Raw genomic sequence first — 20,276 nt, 5'->3', positions numbered from 1 at the left:
AGTAAGGTGTTTTTTATTTTATTAAAAAAACGACCATGTATATTAAGGCGTTTTTTATTTTATTAAAAAAAACGACCATGTATAGTAAGGCGTTTTTTATTTTGTCAAAAAAACGACCATGTATAGTAAGGCGTTTTTATTTTATTAAAAAAAACGACCATGTATAGTAAGGTGTTTTTTATTTTGTCAAAAAAACGACCATGTATAGTAAGGCGTTTTTTTATTGTATTAAAAAAACGACCATGTATAGTAAGGCGTTTTTTATTTTATTTAAAAAAAAAAAAAGAGAGACTGCAACTGCCCCCTATCCTCAACGCACCCGACGTTGGATTAGAACCCGTGACCCACGGGGTGGCAAGCGGAAACCTTGCCGCTGGACCAGTGTGGCACCGGTTGCCTCTGGTCTCTGCGCACTTTTGTTTCCTAACAGTAGCGCCCCCCTCGCCTGAAAAATATGATTGTTCCACATAATTGGACGCAGAGCGGCGATCACCCTTACCGTACCGCTCGCCGAGTGGTTAGGTACGCAGCTTGCGAACCCTGAGGTCCAGAGTACGAATCTCACCATGTGAAATGTAAATGTCAATGTATTGCGTGCAACTAACCTGGTTTCACTGCGTGTACTGTGCTCGCTGTCGTAACGATCAATGTGATTCTCCCTCCAGGATATAAAACAATGCTCTAGATGTGAAAGTAACGGTCACGCTTTTCTCTCTGTGCAATTAACACACAATTACAAATAAAACCTATGAGTAACATTTCCTTAAAAAGGTTTTGTTTTTAAACAGTTATTTAGTGTAAAGTGATGCATCATCCTAAAAGTGTCTTCACACAAATGGACATCATTAACAATCTTTGTATCAAACTGTTCACCCTTCACATTTATCAGCAGTAGCTCTGAGTCTACAAAATGGCAACCACCTGGTCACCAAATCATCTCCTGAGCCAAAAAGTGAAATTGTTTTTGGACCATTGCAACTGAAGGGACTTGAAATGTAGGGCCCCAACCTCAGCTTGAGGGTCACTTGAGTGTAGCCACAGGCACCTGAAGCACACACAGACAGAAGGCGGCAGCAGAAGCACCAGCAGCAGTTTGCGGTCCTGTAGTGACCAACAATCCCTGGCATGAGGGGAGGAAGAACTCAGACCACACACACACACACCAACAACAAAATAAAAAAAAGAAAAAGAAAAAAAGAATCACTTTATTCAGGTTACTTTACATCTGTGTCAGGCTCTGTACTTTCCTTTACAGTACACATTACTACTCCCCCCCACCCGAAAGTAAAGATTTGTTTTTTTTAAGGGGGCGGGGGTATTGTGAAAAATGCCATAAATGTTTATTTCATTCTGCATGTTTAATGCTTTATTGTACAACAGGCTTGGCAAAATGTAGTGCAACACGACATATTTGTAGTCATTAAATGCATATACTCTCCAATCTCTCAAAAGGACAACTTGCAATGTTAAATTGTTAATTCAAGCAAAAAAAAAAAAAAGGGGGAGCTTCTGTTCCACCTGGAATTTAAAAAAAAAAAAAAAAAAAAAAAAAAAAAAACTGTTGAAAATAACATTTCATAGCGTATTCCACAAACAGACTTCATTATCATTTTTGATTGGAAGCACAGCTCAGGACAAAAAGGACAAGCATGCAGTCATCTTAAATGAGTTTGCAGCATCCACAAGCACCTTTGGGAACACAGTGTGGGGGGGAACTCATGAATGTGTTGTCATCCATGTTGACGCACAATATTTGCACATTCAACTCCAGAGCAATGTAGCCGTTCATCTTGAGCTCCAGGCTGTTTGTGTACATTTCTTCTTCAGCCTGAAACATCGAGAAAGGTTTTTGTTTATGTTGCTCAATATGATGTAGTCCTCACTCAAAGACCACACTACAAACAAACAAAATATTACTCCTCCCCCCCCCCCCCCCCCCTCCTCCTGTTCATGTTTATTTGTTCTTTTGTCACTGCTGTGGTTCGACTTGACTCTGGCTCCCCCCTGCAAGAACAAGTCAAATGCATTGGTCTAGTCCTTTATTCACAAAAACAATCTCAAAGAGTTTCCTAGCTGGCCAAAAGGTTTACGGCACCACCCAACCTAAACCCCATATGACAAAACCTTGTTCTCTTACCAATAGTGGATCAACTAACGTACAACTCAGTAAGGTGTTTTGCCCCTATAATCCAAAACAATACATTTTGTTAACCTGGATTTTTGGCACATCGCCCAATATGCACACTGCATTAAGAAAATGTAAAAATCAGTTGTGAGCAGGTCACTTAAATGTGTTCATGTACTCATTACCTTGGTCCAGGTCCTCTTCTACGACCTGGTGCTGAGACAACCCTGAAACAGACAAAAATTGTGTTGATCAATATGGACTCCTGCCTCAAATCCTACCGACACTGTGTACCCCAGCTTTCAACTTGCCATCAAACCAACAAAACGCTGCTCTGGATCCAGACAAGGCAAACAACAACAGACCATCTTCAGCAAGATCTTGCAAACAACTTGACTGCACTGGCATGTAACAGCCATCAGCTCTCCCAACATTTTCTCCATACCTGTCCTGATTGCAATCAGACCTTTCTAAGAAAACAACTAAGGCATGCCACAAAGCACCATATTCTGCCCCCTCCTGGTCACAATTCACATGCACCCCCAGACAGTTTATGCACCAACAAACATCTCGTGTCAAGTCGTGTCATTTATTGTGCCACGTTTCCTAAATTGATGGGGAAAGCATACAAATTCATCAGTTGTGTGCCAACTTCATTTGTGTTTGTACATATTACCCTCTTGCGTTTGATCCATCGCTGCCTCTGCAACACAAGAACAGCAAACTTCATGAAGACCTACCAACATTTACAAAATCCCAGATGACCACAATTAAGAAAAAAAAAAAAAAGGAAAAAAAAGCCAATCATTTAACTTAAGAGTAAATTTGTAAATAAAATGAACAGGTAAAAACACTGCACATTACCTGTGCGTAAAAAAATAAAACCAAGCACAATGTATTTGAAAAGAGGTTCTTCAAATGGGTGTCTGTGAGATTTTAAAATGTATATTTAAAAAAAAAAAAAATAGCATCAATGCAAAAATAAAAGCTTGATCACAGCAGAACATCCTCAGTGAAACAAAAGCCCAATGTCTCCCTAAATATGCACTCAGTTCAGTGCAACAATATAATATTCAGTACTGACAGTTACTAATGTCAGTCGTCTTAATCATTATTTTTTTTTAATTGAGATTCGCAGATTTGTACTATGATCCCAAAGGAGGGCACCTTATTGGTGTACAAAACTATTTTCAATAACGTTAATTATATTCTTTGTTATGTCTTTTTGTCTTAGTTTTACAGATATGATTATAAATGGAGTTGCAAAGTTAACACCAGACTCTGACGGCACAGAACTGAGATATATAAAATCCAAAACGCTTTGCACTAATTAGGGGGTACTTGGCTTAAAGAAGAAGAAGAAGGAAAAAAAAAAAAAAAAAAAAAAAAATTCACATCTGAAAAAAGGTTGAGAATCACTATTAGAATTGTTTTTGTTTTTTTTACACATACAGCAAAACTATAAGTGCCCTCCAAAATGAAAGGGGGGCGAATGGGATTAAGAACTATACAGTATACAGTACCACAAACCTTTCCTTGAACAGTGCTCCTGTTCCTCTGATGGTAAAACACCTACAAAAAGCACAAAACCACTGTGGAAAAACAATGACAAACAGCTTCCAGTCAATCTAGTACTGGCTTTTAGCGTAAAAAAAACCAAACCCGGTCGCCATCTTGCTGCGAGGCATGTGGTCATTTAGTGCACCTGTTGACACCACTCCCAATGGGCACACGTCTCCAATTATCTGGACGCCTGAAACAAAAATGAAGCCCAAACAGCACATTTATTCACACGTTGCACACATTTATTCCCCTGCCTTCACTCGCTATGGGAAAGATGGACCTTACCACTCGGAAACTTCAAATTACGACCGAGTTCTGTCCATATACTTTTGTTATAGCTAAAAAAATAAATAAAAACAAACAAAAAAAATACAGCAGCATGTACTATTTTTCTCGTAAAACCGAACAATTACGGCAAATGAGTCGTAAAGGACAGGACATAATTTCGTATGCTACATAATTGTGTAGAACCTGCTACCGGAAGTTAACGCCTTTGTAAATGTTAATAGTTCTTGCCATTCACGAATCCTTCTGCGCTCTCCGCCATGTTGAAACTTGAATAGTTCTCTGAACTCGGAAACTCTGGTGTTCAAATGCAATTTCCTACTCGACATGTATTTACAATAATTACGATAACACATGATGATGAAGGCAGCTGACGGGCGCTAAAACAAAAACACCTCAGTAAGCATCCATGTGCGCTAGCCTACGACAGCAATTCAATTACGACACCACTTCCGGGTCACTTCCTGTCAACATTTCCCGCCAACAGGTAGACTTCATCGGAACCGCCCTGCAGCTTCCGGCGAGGGCTATCGCCACCTTGTGGCAAGAAAACAGCATTACATTTACGAAGGACCGGCTGGACGATTTTGAAAATTCACTCAAGAAATATATAAAAATGAAAACAAAAACAAATAAAAATACATTATGATGTGTGTGTGTGTGTGTGTATATATATATATATATATATATATATATATATATATATATATATATATATATATATATATATATATATATATATGCATTGCTTCTCATTCTCTTTTCTCTTACGCCCCTAAAGCTGAACATATTTTTGCGCCGCCCTCACTCTCTACCGCCGCTATAAATAGCATCGTTCGTTTGTACACGCACATTATACAAGTACTACCCAAGCAGCTGGGTGCGGCGCGACACGACGCGTATTATTTTGCTTTAAAACGAAACCGGAAGTAAGCGACGAATATTCTCTTGATTCATTTGTTTCGTGAAGCTACGTGGACAGTTTTCACCAATGAGAGAGCTTTGAGACGATACGTCCGAGGAATGGACCAATAGCGTTGCGAGTCGTGGTGCTCCGGCGCAAGAATGCATTTCGTCAACAAACCGTAGCTTGTGGTTTCGGATCAGCTGGAGCTGTCAGCACTCGGCAGTGTACCTGTCTTTTTCGGTGACCCAGGTAAGCCACACGTTACATAATTTATATCGTAATTAGTTAACTACTCTTAAAGAGCTTTATGTAGACTATAGGACAACGAAACGCCCTCGTTTTTCATCCAAAATGGCGATTTGTCAATTTCTTAACCATGTAAACGTCTCGATTTGTAAGGAGAACGTTTGAAAAAAAAAAAAACTGTCCAAACTGTTAGCTATAACTCTTCAACTCGAACGCTATTAGGCACACGCTTTAAACCCTTTGCAAATGTTTTAATGTGTTACTAACAAAGTTATCAACATCCGCTAAAGGTGCCCAACAAACGCAGTCATGGCTACAGTGCAGTGTTTGTTGCTGCTCGCCTTTCACATCTTGCTCATTTCCGAGTTCATATTGGCCAAGAGGGACTACTATGACATCCTGGGGGTGCCCAGAGACGCCTCCGACCGCCAGATCAAGAAGGCCTTCCATAAGCTGGCTCTCAAGTACCACCCGGACCGCAACAAGGGCCCGGACGCCGAGGGCAGGTTCAGAGAAATAGCTGAGGGTAAGTGACTCTCTTTGCATTCCAAGTAGGATCAGGAATGTTTGAGTCTCTTTGAAAAGTACCTTGTTTTTGGTTGGTTGGTGTGATGTGACAACTTTGCAAACTTCAGACCTGCTTGATTAGAGGCACATTTGTGGAAAGAGGCATTTAATAAAATAGACATTTTTTTTTTAGAATTTCAAAGCTTGTATACAAGCAATTAAAAGGTCAATTTTCCCTTTGTCTGACCTCAGCGTACGAGACGTTATCAGACGACAAGAGACGGCGAGAGTACGACCAGTTTGGCCACGGCCCGTCGAGGCACGGCGGCAGCGGTGGAGGAGGCGCCAACTACAACTTTCGGCAGCACTACCGGTCGTTCAACATGGACGACATCTTCAAGGACTTTGACCTTTTTGGTCAGCAGCAACACTTCCACTCCCATCATCAAGCCCATCAGAAGAGGTTCTTCCGGGAGGCCACAGGGAACCAACAGAGGCGGTCCTTTGGAGGAGGGGGTGCTGGACTGTTTGATGACATGTTTGAGGACTTGGAGAAGATGTTCTCCTTTAACGCACACACTACCAGGAGTGACGGCAGATTCCAGCGCTCAACCAAGCAGCACTGCAGGACAGTGACGCAGAGAAGGGGCAACATGGTGACCACCTTCACTGACTGCTCCTGAGGGGGCCTCAGGATATTGCTGGATTTGGTTTGGAAATTGAATACTAATTTATCACGTTTTTTTTGGTGATTTTGAGTGTAAGATTTGTATTCAAGGAACAAAGTGGGCTTTCAGTCACTTCCAATTAGGTCAGCTTGTTTACTTGCTCAGGAATCGACATAAGCTCGTGCATTCTTGGCTTCAACAAGCTGCACTGGGGTATTATTCTTTGAACAAGCCAGGACTGAATAAGGAAAAAGAAAACAAGCACTTATGTTATACTTTGCTGGAGATGTTTTTCATGTTAAAACGAAAACCTCAAATGACCCATGTGCAATATTCAGCACTTTTTGCTCTTCACGTTGCCTATAATGCATAGACAGTGCTGTTTGAATAATCATTGTCTAAATGTCTGCACTTTTCGTGTGTGTGTGTGTGTGTGTTGATTGATTGGACAATGTTTGAAAATGGAATAAAAAAAAAAAAGTTGCAACAGGACAGCTTATGACTTAGTGTGTGTGTCAAGATTTGCTAATTAGGGGTGGGAGAAAAAATAGATATTGCAATATATTGTTGCGCTCTCTGTTGCAATAAATTATTGATACACTGACGATATCAATATAATGTGTCCTGTTGTGCAGTGTTGTTATAAATGTTTATGCACTTTAATTTGTCTCACTTTACAATGTTTACAGTGAAAAGACTAAGAGGCAGTGAGGCACGAGGCAGAACTTTGTACATTGTACAAAGTTTTGGCATTGAATAAATGCATAATTAGACATTTTCCTTTTTATGGCCATTTGTTGGCTTTTCAAGTCACATATCGTGATATAGTGCTAAACTTGTTTTGACAATATACCAAAAATCATAGATATCGTGTATCGTGATATTATCGATATTGCGAGCAAAATATCGTCACAGTATCGAATCGTGGTTTACCCGTATCGTCCCACCCCAATTGCTAATGAACTTGCGAGAGGCCTCATGAGGCCTTAGTACAATTTTTGACCATATTTACTAAGGAAAATTGGTCGGGTTCAGGTTGTCAAATGGGCCCATTCAACCTTCTTTTAGTTACCATACTGTTCCGGTTAGATGCGGATTTCACTCTGTATCTAAATCTGATTAAGTTGGCTTCGGGCAGTAGGCTGGGTACACTCTGAACTGGTTGCCAGGGCACACACAGACGAACAACCATACATCCTCACGATCACACCTTCGGACAAATCAGAGCACCCGATTAACCTGCTATGCATGTCTTTGGAATGTGAGAGGAGACGGGAGCGCACAGAGAAGACCTACACAGGCACAGGGAGAACATGCAAATTCCACTCAGGAAAGCCGAAGCCCGGACTTGATCTTACATCCTTAGCATTGGGAGCAGATGTGCTAACTAGGGATGTAACAATTAGTGTTGTTCCGATACCGTTTTTTGGCTACCGATACCCAGCTTTGCAGTATCGGCCGATACCGATACCATACCGAAACTTAAGGTTTTTTTTCCTCAACATGAAAAAGCTGTCCTGCTATTGGTTCAGAGCATTCAAGGCCCAATAGGATGTCTTAGATCAGCATGCAGTGAACATGTCACATACCAGTGAATGTCGTGCACGAGCAAGACACAAGATGCTGCATCCAAAATCCTATATAAGCCTTGGAATTAATGGTAGTGGCATGTTACTTGTGAGTACTCACCGATGCCGATAGCACTGTTTTAATGAAGTATCAGCACCTCTGCCAATATTTAAATAAGATCACAATATTGTAAGAAAAAAAAGAGATCATGCTAAAAACAAAACAAAAAAAAAAGCATAATATTGTGCTTTTGTCCATAACAGCAAACCACCTACAATCTCTAAAGCACTTACTTGCTAATGCAAGCACATATTGATCACTTCACAAGCAAATTAGTTTCCCATTCATCTGACAATTAGCATAATTTTAAACATAGGCCAAAACATCCCTAATTAAAATTAAATTGCACTAATAAACTAGCCACCAGAGGGTGCCAGAACTGCACAAATAGAATTCAACCTGACTTTCCTTTTTTTAACAGATGTGTTCCTTTTAAATATTGTGAACATGACGACAACGATATTGTGGAAGCTTTAATATCCCGATATTGCTCTTATCTCCTTAGTGCTAACCAGTGCCACTGGATGCCAATTTTCTCCCAGAGTTGTCAATTAGAATTATTCTTATGGTAACAGTCAATAGAGCACCAAACACTGACCAAATAAAATAATGAGGAGTGGGGGCAAATGTTGATGGAAGCACAATAGATTGTATAAAATTCATCATGGACACTGAAATTACATCACATAAAAATACAGGGGAAATTGGTTTTCTTTGTAATGACCACTGCAGACCACTAAGTGGACTCAGAAATCACATTCAAGACTCATTTTTCTTTTTCTTTCTTTTTTTTTTTAAACTCTGAAAAAGCCTATGAATAAACAACTTACAATGAAAATAATGTCAGTGAGTTGGCACATGAACAAAGTTAGAAAGTAGAGGAAGACGAGAACGAGATCACCACATGGAGATCAAGAAATATAATGGGGCCTTGCACTTTCTACTTTTGAGAAAGATAAAAACACAGATCCTCTCATGGCCCCAAGAATGGCGAAGAGGAGACATTTATGACATGAATGGCGGTCAGGAGTCACGGCCAGGGCCCTCTTGAAACCGCAGGCAACCGAGCGAGGGAAAGAAACGTTGGCTAAACCCAGCTGGTCAGTGAGCCCCTCGTCAATAATGACATCAGACCCATAGCCAATGAAAGTAGAAAGGCTATTGCTATTATATGGAATATTGCATTTGCTTTGCCTAAATCCGATGTGTTTACAGTAGGTCAGTTGACCCCCATCCCTAACCCACCCACTGGTTTTATCTCCGCCTCCGGGTCAGCAGACCTCCTCTCGCTGATATATAGCACCACTGTCATGTGTGTATTGTGGTCGCCCTCTTCCTTACTCTTTTTTTTTCTTTCCACAGAAATGAGTGGGAAGAAGAACTACAATGAGATTCCTACCATTACACTCAACAATGGAGCAAAGATGCCCTTTGTGGGGCTCGGGACGTGGAGGGTAAGCCTTAATACTTGTATGACATATTCAAGGATGTCACTGCATGCATGAATTGTTTCTTTTTAATCGGAGGGCAGCAAATTCCCTGTCTTGCCGCTTTAAATTGTGCTACTTCTGAGGTATTTTAAATTAAAAGAGGTCAGTGGCGTTCTATTTTTGTTGTGAAATGGAGTGGATAAGTACAAGTCCAGGCATGGAAAACTATGGAAAATGCTTCCAGTGGCGGAAACAACAAGCCTGAACAATTTTAATTCCTTCTTGCACAGTCGACCTGATTCAGAAAACAGATGGCAAGAGAGCGTGAAGCGGTGAGTTGGCAGAAATGGTGGGCAAACGTGAGCGTCCTTTGTGCTTCTAGTACAAAGAAAAGCACTCATTTGAACTACATAAATCTTTCATTCTTAATTGATGTGTTGAGATGATAGCGGCAGCAAACTGAAAATAAGATAAACAAACCGAGTATGAGATGAGCAAATGACCCCAACATACTGCCAAGACAACAAATCAATCCGACAGGGATAAGACGTGAAAGATTTTCAACTAGCAAAAATAATCTCTCCAGACTTAAACTCTAACGAGCACACTGCTGAAGGATTCTGGGGCAAAAAAGAAAATATTCTCTCGAAAAGGTGCATTTTATTTGCCCAAGATGTGCCTGAAGGGACCCATTCAATTACCCTCTGTCACCAGGCGGACCCCGGAAAGGTCACTGAAGCGGTCAAAGTGGCGATTGGCGCCGGCTACCGGCACATCGACGCGGCATACGTGTATGAGAACGAGGAGGACGTTGGCGCCGGGATTCAAACCGTGGTTGAGCAAGGCGAGGTGGGGAGGGAGGAGCTCTTCATTGTCAGTAAGGTAAACCTCCAGTGTTTTTCAGGCATGCCAATCCCATGACATCATTGCACCCATCACACACTGAATGACATTTTCTGCAGTTATGGTGCACCTTCCATCTCCCATCTCTGGTGAGAAAGGCCTTCAAGAAGACTCTCAGTGACCTCAGACTGGACTACCTGGACCTGTACCTCATTCACTTCCCAATGGGCACCAGGGTCTGAAACGCTGCTCAAAAGAACTCAGCCAATAGTTTGTCCAACTTGGAAGTAAAAGTTCTGACTTTGCAGGCTGGGGAGGAGCTCTTTCCTTTGGATGAGCACGAGCAGGTCATCCCCGACGGCAGCAGCTTCCTGGACACTTGGGAGGTAACTGGAACAAGAAACAGATGCATAAAGAGGCGTGACGTGTCACTAATTTGCGGTACGCAGGCCATGGAGGAGCTCGTGGATGCCGGCTTAGTCAAGGCCATCGGCGTGTCCAACTTTAACAAGCAGCAAATCGAAGCCATTCTCAAAAAGCCGGCTCTCAAGTACAAGCCGGCCATCAATCAGGTAATCAAAAGGGACTGTCAAAAGAACATATGCTAAATTTGGCTTAGTTGCATCTGTGTGTATTAGATTGAGTGTCATCCATTCCTGATCCAAGAGAAGCTGATCAACTATTGCCATTCAAAGGACATCGTTGTTACGGCTTACAGTCCGCTCGGATCCCCTGACAGACCCTGGTAAGCTACAGCAAAACTCAAATAGCATATTGTGCCAATATGTGTAATTAGGGGAATATTGTGCTGATTTTGAAGAATATCCTAATCACTTTTAAATCTTTAAACATATCACAACTGCAGCTTGTAGCTAAATCTGGCATTTTAACACTAAATCTTTTGCTAAAAAGGCCAGCCCAGACAATTTAATGCTTATTTTCTTTCCTACGTCTTGTGACCATGTGCTATGCATGAGGTATGAGATTCCCCCCACACACTTTTTTTTTTTTTTTTAACTTGCAAAGGGCATTTTCTGGTGAACCTTCACTCTTGGATGAGCCAACAGTCAAGGAAATTGCTCGAAAGTACACCAAGACTGCAGCACAGGTAACGTGCCCTCCTCCTGTACTGGGCTGTTATCTTGCTCCAATTGGTCACAATTAAGTCAGAAATAGCCAATGAACTTGTGACATTACAACCAACATCATTCATGCACACTTTATGATTTACCATTAAAAACAATTGCTTTCAGTATGAAATCGACCTTATGCAATTATATAACAAAAACAATAACAACATTATGTTTTGCCCAGCTTGAAACATTAAGACAGAAGAGGACAGAGCAAGACTGAAAACAAATATGGTTATTGTATTTTACAAGTTAACATTTTGGGCAGTAGACCAATTTGTAACCAACCCCAAACCAAGGAATCCTCATACAAGGAAGGCAGTGTTGCGAACCGTTGCAAATGATGCCTCGCTGATGATTTTCTATGTTAATGCTGCACATCATCACCACCAGATTCTGATCAGGTTCCACATTCAGCGGAACGTGACTGTCATCGCCAAGTCGGTGACTCCACATCGGATCAGGGAGAATTTTCAGGTATTCAAATCAAAACACAAGACAACTTAATTAAAGACCAAGCAACAATCCTAATGATTTGGTTGAGTCAAAGGTCAACAGGTTGCCATTCAACTTTTCAGGGATGCAAGCAAGAAGTCTATGGAGCAGTTTTTATAATTTAGTGGCAGAACCAGCAACCAAAGGGGAGCTGGTGCCCTTGGAACAGTTAAAAAGTGGTTGGAAAGAATTTCAGGTCTAGCCACTCAGATGGATACCGTAAATGTAAAAATCACTATTTATAGGCCTCAAAAGGCTTTAAAAACAAACAAACAAACAAACAAAAAAAAAACACCTTGAAGAAAAAATGGTAAGGACATAACAACACTAATCCCTATTTTATAATTGTTCTGTTCTGCCTCCCATTTCTATCCATCCATCCATCCATCTTGACCACTTATTCCTCACAAGGGTTGTGGTGGTGCTGGAGCCCATTCCAGCTGCATGGGCAGTAGGCGGTACACCCTGGGCTGGTTGCCAGCCAATCGCAGGCCACACAGAGACGAACAACCATCCACACTCACAAGCACACCTTGGGACAACTCGGAGCACCCAATTAACCTGCCATGCATGTCTTTGGAATGTGGGAGGAGACCGGAGTACCCGGAGAAGACCCACGCGGGCACGGGGAGAACATGCAAACTCCACCCAGGAAGGCCGGAGCCTGGACTCAAACCCGAGTTGCTCTGCCTCCCATTTACTCAATATCGTTCACTTCTCCACTACTTGGGGTGTAAATTTATTCCACTGTCAACCACTAGATGGCAGCACACTATTGTATTTCATTTAGCTGAGTTTTTTGGTTAAGAAGATGACTGAATTGTTAAAACGTCTCCAATACTATAATTTTCATGCATGCTGAATGCGATGGCTGTCTAAATGAACATCTTTGGTACTGAATATTGTGAAATGATAAGTTTGGTAGTGTGTGTGTGTGCTTTTTTTTTTTTTTTTTTTAAACCATAAACACAGACGGGCGGCACGGTAGTCGAGTGGTTAGCACGTCCGCTTCCCAGTTCTGAGGTCTCCGGTTCGAGTCCAGGCTCGGACCTTCCTGGGTGGAGTTTGCATGTTCTCCCCGTGCCCGCGTGGGTCTTCTCCGGGTACTCCGGTCTCCTCCCACATTCCAAAGACATGCATGGCAAGTTAATTGGGCGCTCCGAATTGTCCCTAGGTGTGCGTGTGAGTGTGGATGGTTGTTCGTCTCTGTGTGCCCTGCGATTGGCTGGCAACCAGCCCAGGGTGTCCCCCGCCTACTGCCCAGAGCCAGCTGAGATAGGCGCCAGCAGCCCCCGCGACCCTTGTGAGGAATAAGCGGTCAAGAAAATGGATGGATGGATAAACACAGACGAATTTTGCACTGTTAGTGTAGCCACAAAACCCCCACCAATAATCAGGATAAAAAAAAAAAAAAATCAAAACACCATCCCAATTTTTTCTTTTCAATTATTTTAATATATATATATATATATATATTTAAAGTAAGGTTGAACCTGATAAATTTTTTTTTGGACTATTGCTCTTAAAAGGATACTTGACTTACGTAGCCATTTTTGGCAGTCAAACATTAATATTTTGCCGATAATAAATTTGATAATTTTCATTTTTTTTCATGTACAATTAATTAGTACCTTTAAAAACACATTTTGCAACTTGCTGTCAACTGAAAATGACATCACAAGGGCTCAGTTAAGCAATCACAGCTCAGCTTGTGAATGTCACATGACCAAACCTAGAAAACGGATGAGCTGTGATTGGTTAGCTGGTTGAGTACTGGATTTTTTTCAAGAAATTCTGTAATCATCAAGTAGGGAAGATTTTTAGAAATTTGATTAACTCTCTCTAGATTCCAAAACAACACTAGAAGCGACACAGGATTGAAATTTTCCTCAAAGATGTTTAAAAAGCATTTTTCACTTCTGTTCCTCGTGTAGGTGTTTGATTTTGAAATTCATGACAACGACATGAAGATCCTGCTCAGTTTAAACAAGAATTTTAGAGGTTTCCCCATTTTATGGTAAGTGGACAGAGACAAATGAGCACGTAATCGGATTACGTTCATGTGTCCTTTAAAGAGATACTTTACTTATTTAGCCATTTTTGGTAGTCAAACATTAATATTTTGCCTATAATAATTTTGATATTTTCATTACTTTTCATGTACAATTAGTACCTGTAAAAACACATTTTGCAAATTGCTGTCAACTGAAAATGACATCACAAGGGCTCAGTTAACCAATCACAGCTCAGCTTGTGAATGTCACATGACCATACCTAGAAAGCAGATGACCTGTGATTGGTTACCTGAGCCCTTGTGATGTCATTTTCAGTTGACAGCATGTTGCAAAATGTGTTTTTAAAGGTACTAATTGTACGTGAAAAATCATGAAAGTATCAAATTAATTTACAGACAAAATATGAACTTTTTATTGCTATAATGGCCTAAATAAGTGAAGTCTCCCTTTAACTTGCCGCTTTTGTTTTCCTGACAGGGCGTCGAAACACAAAGACTATCCACTCAACGCCGAATATTAACTCCGAACGGGGAGTTTCTGCGTAGGATCCAACAACTGAGGATCGTGCTTGTGTTCATGTTTGACTTCGACTTTCACGTAGTATGAATAAAACGTTTATCAGCTGTTTTCACCCCGTTAAATGGCTCGGTATGAAATGCTCTTCATGAATGCATATTTGTTTCATTTCATGAGAGGACTTCCATTCCTACACACGGCACACTAGGAGTGTAACGAATACGGATATGAATCGTAAAATTGGTTTGTTAAAATTTCGAAGAGGCGAGGGCGTCAAATTGAAACGCTCTTGAATGTATCACACGCCGACACCACAAATAAAACTCTTAAGACAAGACTCAGTACATACTACTTGATTTTATTGGAACATACTCCAGTCCTATTCTTCTTGCAATTATACTAACGTTCTGGCTGTGGCATTTACTGACCCCTCGTGCTTAGGAATAGCGCGAATAGCACACAGTCCTTCGTGCCCTGCAGGCACGGCACTGTGTGGCTTTGGCACACAGGAGAAGTGAAAATAATGAGGCAACAACCTCACAAGCAGCGCACATGACTCGGCGGTGACAACAGTCACAAGTGCAAATAAGAAGAAGTGCTAAGAAGAAAATGTATAATGCCACGAGTATTGATACATTTCAAACTTGGTTGCCCTTGCCAACATTAAGCTACTACGACAAATATAGTCAACATTTGTAAGGACAGTAATAGTACCAGCAGTGCTCTACAGAAACGAAAGTGAACTTCAGCACCCACGTTTGGCAATTTTCCACCTCAAAACTCAGCATGGAAAGGGTAATCCTTGTGATTCACGCTCCTGGAGGTCAAGGGGAAAGAAACAAAAAAACAAACAAAAAAACCCCGTATAAAAACGATGCCGTACAACAAGCAACGTCTTAACGTCATTTCTTTCCACTCACCAATGCATCCCACAGGCTCTCCAATTCCGATTAAATCCCAATATGGTCTTCATGTCGTCGTCGCTGAGTTGGAAGTCAAACACCTGCAAACACGCACATAAACACAACGTGCAAAGCAAGAGATTGTGGGCATTGGGGATGCTCCTTACCTTGAAATTGTCCTGGATGCGGTGAGGTGTGATCGATTTAGGAATCACAATCACATTCCTCTGGATGTGGAAGCGGATCAGGACCTGATTTTAAATCCAGAGTTCAGGCTCGGGCTCAGTCAACGATATTGGGAAAAATAATCTCATTGAAAAATTTCCCCCCGCAGAATCGCCATTTAATATGTGATTATTTTCTCAAGGTCCCTTTGCCATGTATTTTTAACAAATAAAAACAAATTAATTTGTATTACTATCATATTTATTTTACATAAAAACTTTGGTTTTATAAGTCAGACAAATTAATCATGAATTAATGAAATACAAATGTATTTATCTACTTCAATTAGTTAACTCACTAAACACTGACTCACAGCCTTCAATGTTGTTCACTATGACAACTTGACAAAATTCTACCAATTAGGGGCGGCCTAAACTTAAGCTAGTAAATCATATAACACATTACAACAATAATTGCAAACGTGTCTATCAAAGTGGCTTCATCATGTCAATTATTCAAATTTCATGAAACAATAATATGTAAACATGTGGACTGCACTTCAGACACTGAACTTATCTAGCCACATATACAAATAAAGCGACTGACCAAAATGAAGCCCCAAATTACAGCCTTTGTGATTTGCAATGTAGATTTGAATTCAATGATTTGTTCAGCCTAGGGATGATTATACTATCAATTATTCCATCAAATAGTCACACACCCATATAATTTATTTTTATTTTTTTAATCCACTAAGGTTGAATGTGAGTTGAATTGGGTGGATATAACTACACTAATTATCTTATGAACATATGCATGACTGCAACACCAACAGGATTAGCCTACACTATACGGTTAGCAATCGTGATTAGCATTAGCACGATAGCAATTACCATTTTATAAGGTAAACAAACACTCACCACTATCCATTTAGTTCACACATACATCATTAAATCTGTCTTCAAAGTCACTTTCGGACGATGCTTCAACAATAGAGCTGCCTGCTAGCTACAATGAGCTCAATAACTTCCTATCCATTGCGTGCGTCTGCAAAAAAAAAAAAAAAAAAAAGGGCTGTGCTTCCTTCCCCAAGTCATTATCTTTCCCTCGTTCAAAACGGATGTAGCTTTTATTGCTGTTGTACCTGAGCAGCTGTTTTGTTGTGTTTCTTGGCTATGGCCATGATATTGTGATCCTCCAAAAGTGAAGGGTCGTCTGGTTTTGCCCTGCAATGCGCAGCCAGCGGACTTTGTCACATGTTACTCGGAAAACAGCAGAGATGATCCACGTTTGAAGACGAGCAAAGCTACCAGGGTCTGTCCGGGGAGCCGAGGGGACTGTAGGCTGTCACGGCGATGCCCTTCGAGTGGCAGTAGTCGATCAGCTTCTCCTGGCACAAGAAGGGGTGGCACTCCACCTGTGGGCACAAATGTACAACAACACTTTCTTTGACTACTTCAAATGTTCCTTTGTTGAGTCATGACTGAAACTTTTCTCAAATCGTATTCTCTTTTTGGAAGCAACACAAAAGACTGAATGTCTGATGTTTTTGTAGAATGGCTGCAGGGCAGAGGAGCAAATGGTAGCTTAATTTAATACGAGGCACGATCAAGCCCAGATAGAAGGGGGTAAACAACAGACTAAGCTTATTAGCCTAGCTTCAGGGGAGGACTGGCTGCATCAAACTCAGGAGAATTAGAAAACCTTTAATTATCCCTTCTCGGGAGAAACAAACATGACAGCATTACAGACTGCTGCACTTTTAGGATGACCTGTCATATTGATAGAAAACATCAATACATGTGATTTTGATGTTATTCCTGTTTCATATTGTATGTGTGAGTGTTGGCGTACCTGGTTATTGGCAGGCTTGTATTTGAGGCCTGGCTTGTTGAGGAGACGTTCAATCTGATCCCGGTTGAAATTGGAGATGCCGATTGCTCTGACCAGACCGGCATCTACCAGCTCCTCCATCCCCTAAAACACACAATATGGGCAGTTTTTGCACTCTAAGGAGCTCCACAGGGCTCTGTACCGGATGCTCTGCCTTTGTTAAATAACCCACATGGAGTGATCAAAATCCAATCAGTCATCAAATCACATATGCAAGTAGAATTTTATGACTTTGTTTTTTATTTGACAAACTTTTACCTCACCTCCCACGTCTGCAGGTAGTCAGAATTATCAGTAATTATTTCGTCATTGCTGTCCAAAGGAAATACGTCGTCGCCAGCCTATATAATTACAAAGAATAAAAAAAAAAAATTAAAAATAATCTAGAACAATAATGGATAACACTTGCAGCATTTACCTTGAATCCCATTGGCCAGTGCACTAGATAGAGGTCAAGGTAGGCCAGTTTGAGATTGCTCAGGGTCTTCTCACAAGCTTTCCGAACCATGGACTTTTCATGGAAAGTGGACCACAGCTAAGGGACAAAAGATGTCGTGTAAGAACCCAAAAAAGGCAGTTGGATTATGTTGTCACACTGCCATCTGCTGGATTAGAGTCGCCATTTAAATGGCTTCGTTGCTGACCCATGCCATCGTGCTTAATGTACTGGGAATTTGGACTGAGATTTGACACAATTTACCTTACTAACAACAAAAAGGTTGTCTCGCTTGACCACTCCTTCCTTGATCATGGCCTGGATTCCCTCGCCCACCTCCGTCTCATTCTGGTAGATGAAAGCCCCGTCGATGTGCCTGTAGCCCGCCGATATGGCGGCTTTCACCGCCTCAGTCACTTTACCCGGTTCAGACTACAAGAGAATGACTGAAGTTATTTGGAACATGCAGTACAAATAACTGAAATGAAACCTAATAGTTGACAAATACTAAACATCATGTAAAGCTTGTCTGAAGGATAGCGGTAAGAAATAAAACTGACTGGAATCATAACAAATATTATTATTGGTTATGACCTCTGTTATGGTACCCTAGAGTACAAACCAAAACCACTTGGCGTCAACTGAAGATGACATCATGCGTGCTTCGGAAACAGATAACGACCAATCAGGGCTCTGTTTGCGAACGTCATACAACAAAACCCAGAAAACGGGAGCCGTGATTGGTCGCTTCCTGAACTCTGAGCACCTGTCATGTAGTATAATTGTACATGAAAAATAATTAAGTTGTCACATTAGTTCTAGACAAAATATTATCTTCCCACTGCTGAAAATGGCTAAAATGAGTCAAGTATCTCTTTAAGCGCCGTGCTGACTTCTCTCCCTGCCTGCTCTGCTCCCATTGGCCCAATCATCTCGCACATGCAACAAGTGGTGCCTTCAGATCCTCATTCCCTATTAAAATTAATGCACATACTATAAATTTGTTCCAGCCTCCCCCAAAAACGAAAACAACAAATGGAAAAATAGTGCCTTATACAATACAAATTACAAACAATTTCAGCTTTTACTTTTATGAACTGTTTACATTGTACATGGATGCCTTTCAGTGTACAATGTAGACTCGGCTTCTCTCAGCTGTTTCAGATCCTCACTGAAGATAAAGAATCTGACTTTGAGTCCAGTTCTATTGAATGTCTAAATGTGCACGTATTTCAACTGAGAGTGGCATTTGTGTGAAGCCTTTTTTTTTTTGCCAAATGAGTTGAATTTACTGCCACATGTATCAAAAGTTAGGACAAAATAAATCCATCAGATTGATCTTATCACAAAATGAATGAATGAATAAGCCTGAGTTGGGTCATTCGTATCTCAAGGCATCACTATAATAGTCCAGTAACACAATGCCAAGTTTGCAGCCAGGGCTTTTTGGTGCCATCTACAATGTATGGCTTCGCTACATATGAACAATATACTCAAATACCAAAAACAAACACCTATACACAGCAATTTAAACGTACAGCTAAGCCCCACATACACAATATAGTAATGATGAATACATGAAAGTAAAATATTTTCTAAATGGCATGTGTAGCCATTTAACCTCAACCGCATAATAATATTAACTACAGAGTTCATATTAGTATAGATAATTCTGCAAATACGTACAACGAAGAGTAAAATCCAATACTTCATTTGGGCACTTGAACTGTACAGCAAGCTAAGCACCTTCTCGTAAAAAACGTAAATAAAAATAGTCCAATTATGCTCGTTGCTCTGTTTTGTGCTATAACGGATTCATCTGCATATTAAATACTGAATCGGTGCATGATATAGCGAATCCCGAACGAATGTGTTATCTAACCTAGAATGTTAGCTAGCATTAGCCACAGTTAGCCTCACGATCAAAACGATTCATTCACACGCACAATTATAATGACACTCAGTGAGTTTATTTTCGACGCGGTATGCAACTCCCTCACGTCTAATTTTAAATTTCGATGGCCGCGCCGGTTTCTTATCCTGCTTCCCCCGTCGTCGTTGCACCCGCAGAAAGAAAGTAACTAGTAACTTTCCATTAGATCCAAGAGATTCGTAACGAATCACTCACTCTCCAAGTCCCCAGGCCGACGATGGGGATTAATGCGCCAGTGTTCAGCTTCACGGATGTTGCCATTGCTTCCGAAGGACGAGTTGAAGCCTTCAGGTCAGCTGCAGTACGCTGCAACAAGTGGAATTGGTGTGTGCGTGTGTTTGTGAGTGTGGCGGAGTGGGGAGGCGTCGTCGATTGATTGGTGATGCCTTGCAGGTTGCCCCAGGCGTGAAATCAAACAGTACAGTGATTCACATAAAACAAACAAACAAACAAACAAACAAACATAAACCACAAATATTATCTTGGACAGTGGATCATTATTATTATTGTTAATATTCACAGACTACTAGACTAGAAATTCTGAAATGATGAATTACTCCTGGAATGATGCTGCGATTTATCACGCCT

General features: G+C 40.9%; 5 protein-coding genes across 23 annotated transcripts; 3 read left to right on the top strand and 2 right to left on the bottom strand.

The window, feature by feature from the left end:
- Positions 1–1,218: 1,218 nt before the first annotated feature.
- Positions 1,219–4,575, bottom strand: LOC144011524 (uncharacterized). 16 transcript variants are annotated; one of them, XR_013281806.1, is made up of 8 exons: positions 4,205–4,575; positions 3,831–3,878; positions 3,656–3,697; positions 2,802–2,828; positions 2,437–2,570; positions 2,308–2,352; positions 1,690–1,828; positions 1,219–1,518 (listed from the first exon to the last, which is right to left on the bottom strand). XR_013281806.1 is itself a non-coding variant. In XM_077511639.1 (7 exons), the coding sequence occupies exons 1-6, from the start codon at positions 4,233–4,235 to the stop codon at positions 2,329–2,331; spliced, it is 354 nt and encodes a 117-aa protein (XP_077367765.1). In that variant the 5' UTR covers positions 4,236–4,575; the 3' UTR covers positions 1,219–1,828; positions 2,311–2,328. The 16 variants fall into 16 exon arrangements, 13 of the variants coding, with proteins under 13 accessions (XP_077367765.1, XP_077367763.1, XP_077367762.1 ...); XR_013281807.1 differs by lacking the exon at positions 2,437–2,570 and having other exon boundaries at positions 2,311–2,352; XM_077511639.1 differs by having other exon boundaries at positions 1,219–1,828; positions 2,311–2,352; positions 2,437–2,575; positions 3,788–3,878.
- A 353-nt stretch (positions 4,576–4,928) lies between these two features.
- LOC144011528 (dnaJ homolog subfamily B member 9-like) lies at positions 4,929–6,559 on the top strand. The gene is made up of 3 exons (XM_077511648.1): positions 4,929–5,129; positions 5,417–5,652; positions 5,886–6,559. The coding sequence occupies exons 2-3, from the start codon at positions 5,436–5,438 to the stop codon at positions 6,314–6,316; spliced, it is 648 nt and encodes a 215-aa protein (XP_077367774.1). The 5' UTR covers positions 4,929–5,129; positions 5,417–5,435; the 3' UTR covers positions 6,317–6,559.
- Positions 6,560–9,235: 2,676 nt separating this feature from the next.
- On the top strand, positions 9,236–10,445 carry LOC144011523 (aldo-keto reductase family 1 member B1-like). The gene is made up of 3 exons (XM_077511633.1): positions 9,236–9,384; positions 10,075–10,242; positions 10,323–10,445. The coding sequence occupies exons 1-3, from the start codon at positions 9,241–9,243 to the stop codon at positions 10,443–10,445; spliced, it is 435 nt and encodes a 144-aa protein (XP_077367759.1). The 5' UTR covers positions 9,236–9,240.
- LOC144011522 (aldo-keto reductase family 1 member B10-like) lies at positions 9,605–20,077 on the bottom strand. 4 transcript variants are annotated; one of them, XM_077511629.1, is made up of 10 exons: positions 19,884–20,077; positions 18,020–18,187; positions 17,738–17,854; positions 17,583–17,660; positions 17,281–17,403; positions 16,737–16,843; positions 16,571–16,652; positions 15,429–15,512; positions 15,280–15,362; positions 9,605–10,593 (listed from the first exon to the last, which is right to left on the bottom strand). In XM_077511629.1, exons 1-10 carry the CDS (start codon positions 19,947–19,949, stop codon positions 10,464–10,466), a joined length of 1,038 nt encoding a protein of 345 aa, XP_077367755.1. In that variant the 5' UTR covers positions 19,950–20,077; the 3' UTR covers positions 9,605–10,463. The 4 variants fall into 4 exon arrangements, with proteins under 4 accessions (XP_077367755.1, XP_077367756.1, XP_077367757.1 ...); XM_077511630.1 differs by having other exon boundaries at positions 19,756–19,896; XM_077511631.1 differs by lacking the exon at positions 19,884–20,077 and adding an exon at positions 19,464–19,749.
- Positions 10,656–14,688, top strand: LOC144011527 (aldo-keto reductase family 1 member B1-like). The gene is made up of 6 exons (XM_077511647.1): positions 10,656–10,775; positions 10,842–10,948; positions 11,230–11,311; positions 11,586–11,810; positions 13,763–13,845; positions 14,321–14,688. The coding sequence occupies exons 1-6, from the start codon at positions 10,656–10,658 to the stop codon at positions 14,361–14,363; spliced, it is 660 nt and encodes a 219-aa protein (XP_077367773.1). The 3' UTR covers positions 14,364–14,688.
- Positions 20,078–20,276: the final 199 nt, after the last annotated feature.

The sequence above is a fragment of the Festucalex cinctus genome, unplaced genomic scaffold (assembly GCF_051991245.1).
Source record: "Festucalex cinctus isolate MCC-2025b unplaced genomic scaffold, RoL_Fcin_1.0 HiC_scaffold_176, whole genome shotgun sequence".
Classification (NCBI taxonomy): Eukaryota; Metazoa; Chordata; class Actinopteri; order Syngnathiformes; family Syngnathidae; genus Festucalex; species Festucalex cinctus.
The sequence above is the reverse complement of the archived record's forward strand: the minus strand, read 5'-3'. Positions and strand labels throughout refer to the sequence as shown.

Coding starts and splice junctions, on each gene's coding strand:
- LOC144011524 (XM_077511634.1), bottom strand. CDS start 4,329: ATGTGTTATCGTAATTATTGTAAATACATGTCGAGTAGGAAATTGCAT. Junction 3,879..4,204: donor CGCAGAAGGATTCGTGAATG/GCAAGAACTATT, acceptor TTTTTGTTTCAG/GCGTCCAGATAATTGGAGAC. Junction 2,353..2,436: donor AGCGTTTTGTTGGTTTGATG/GCAAGTTGAAAG, acceptor TGTCTGTTTCAG/GGTTGTCTCAGCACCAGGTC.
- LOC144011528 (XM_077511648.1), top strand. CDS start 5,436: ATGGCTACAGTGCAGTGTTTGTTGCTGCTCGCCTTTCACATCTTGCTC. Junction 5,653..5,885: donor GTTCAGAGAAATAGCTGAGG/GTAAGTGACTCT, acceptor GTCTGACCTCAG/CGTACGAGACGTTATCAGAC.
- LOC144011523 (XM_077511633.1), top strand. CDS start 9,241: ATGTGTGTATTGTGGTCGCCCTCTTCCTTACTCTTTTTTTTTCTTTCC. Junction 9,385..10,074: donor TGGGGCTCGGGACGTGGAGG/GTAAGCCTTAAT, acceptor CTCTGTCACCAG/GCGGACCCCGGAAAGGTCAC. Junction 10,243..10,322: donor AGCTCTTCATTGTCAGTAAG/GTAAACCTCCAG, acceptor CATTTTCTGCAG/TTATGGTGCACCTTCCATCT.
- LOC144011527 (XM_077511647.1), top strand. CDS start 10,656: ATGGAGGAGCTCGTGGATGCCGGCTTAGTCAAGGCCATCGGCGTGTCC. Junction 11,312..11,585: donor ACACCAAGACTGCAGCACAG/GTAACGTGCCCT, acceptor GTATTTTACAAG/TTAACATTTTGGGCAGTAGA. Junction 13,846..14,320: donor AGAGGTTTCCCCATTTTATG/GTAAGTGGACAG, acceptor TTTTCCTGACAG/GGCGTCGAAACACAAAGACT.
- LOC144011522 (XM_077511629.1), bottom strand. CDS start 19,949: ATGGCAACATCCGTGAAGCTGAACACTGGCGCATTAATCCCCATCGTC. Junction 16,844..17,280: donor ACAAGCCTGCCAATAACCAG/GTACGCCAACAC, acceptor TTGTGCCCACAG/GTGGAGTGCCACCCCTTCTT. Junction 10,594..15,279: donor AGAGCCTGTGGGATGCATTG/GTGAGTGGAAAG, acceptor TTCTTGTTCCAG/TTACCTCCCAAGTGTCCAGG.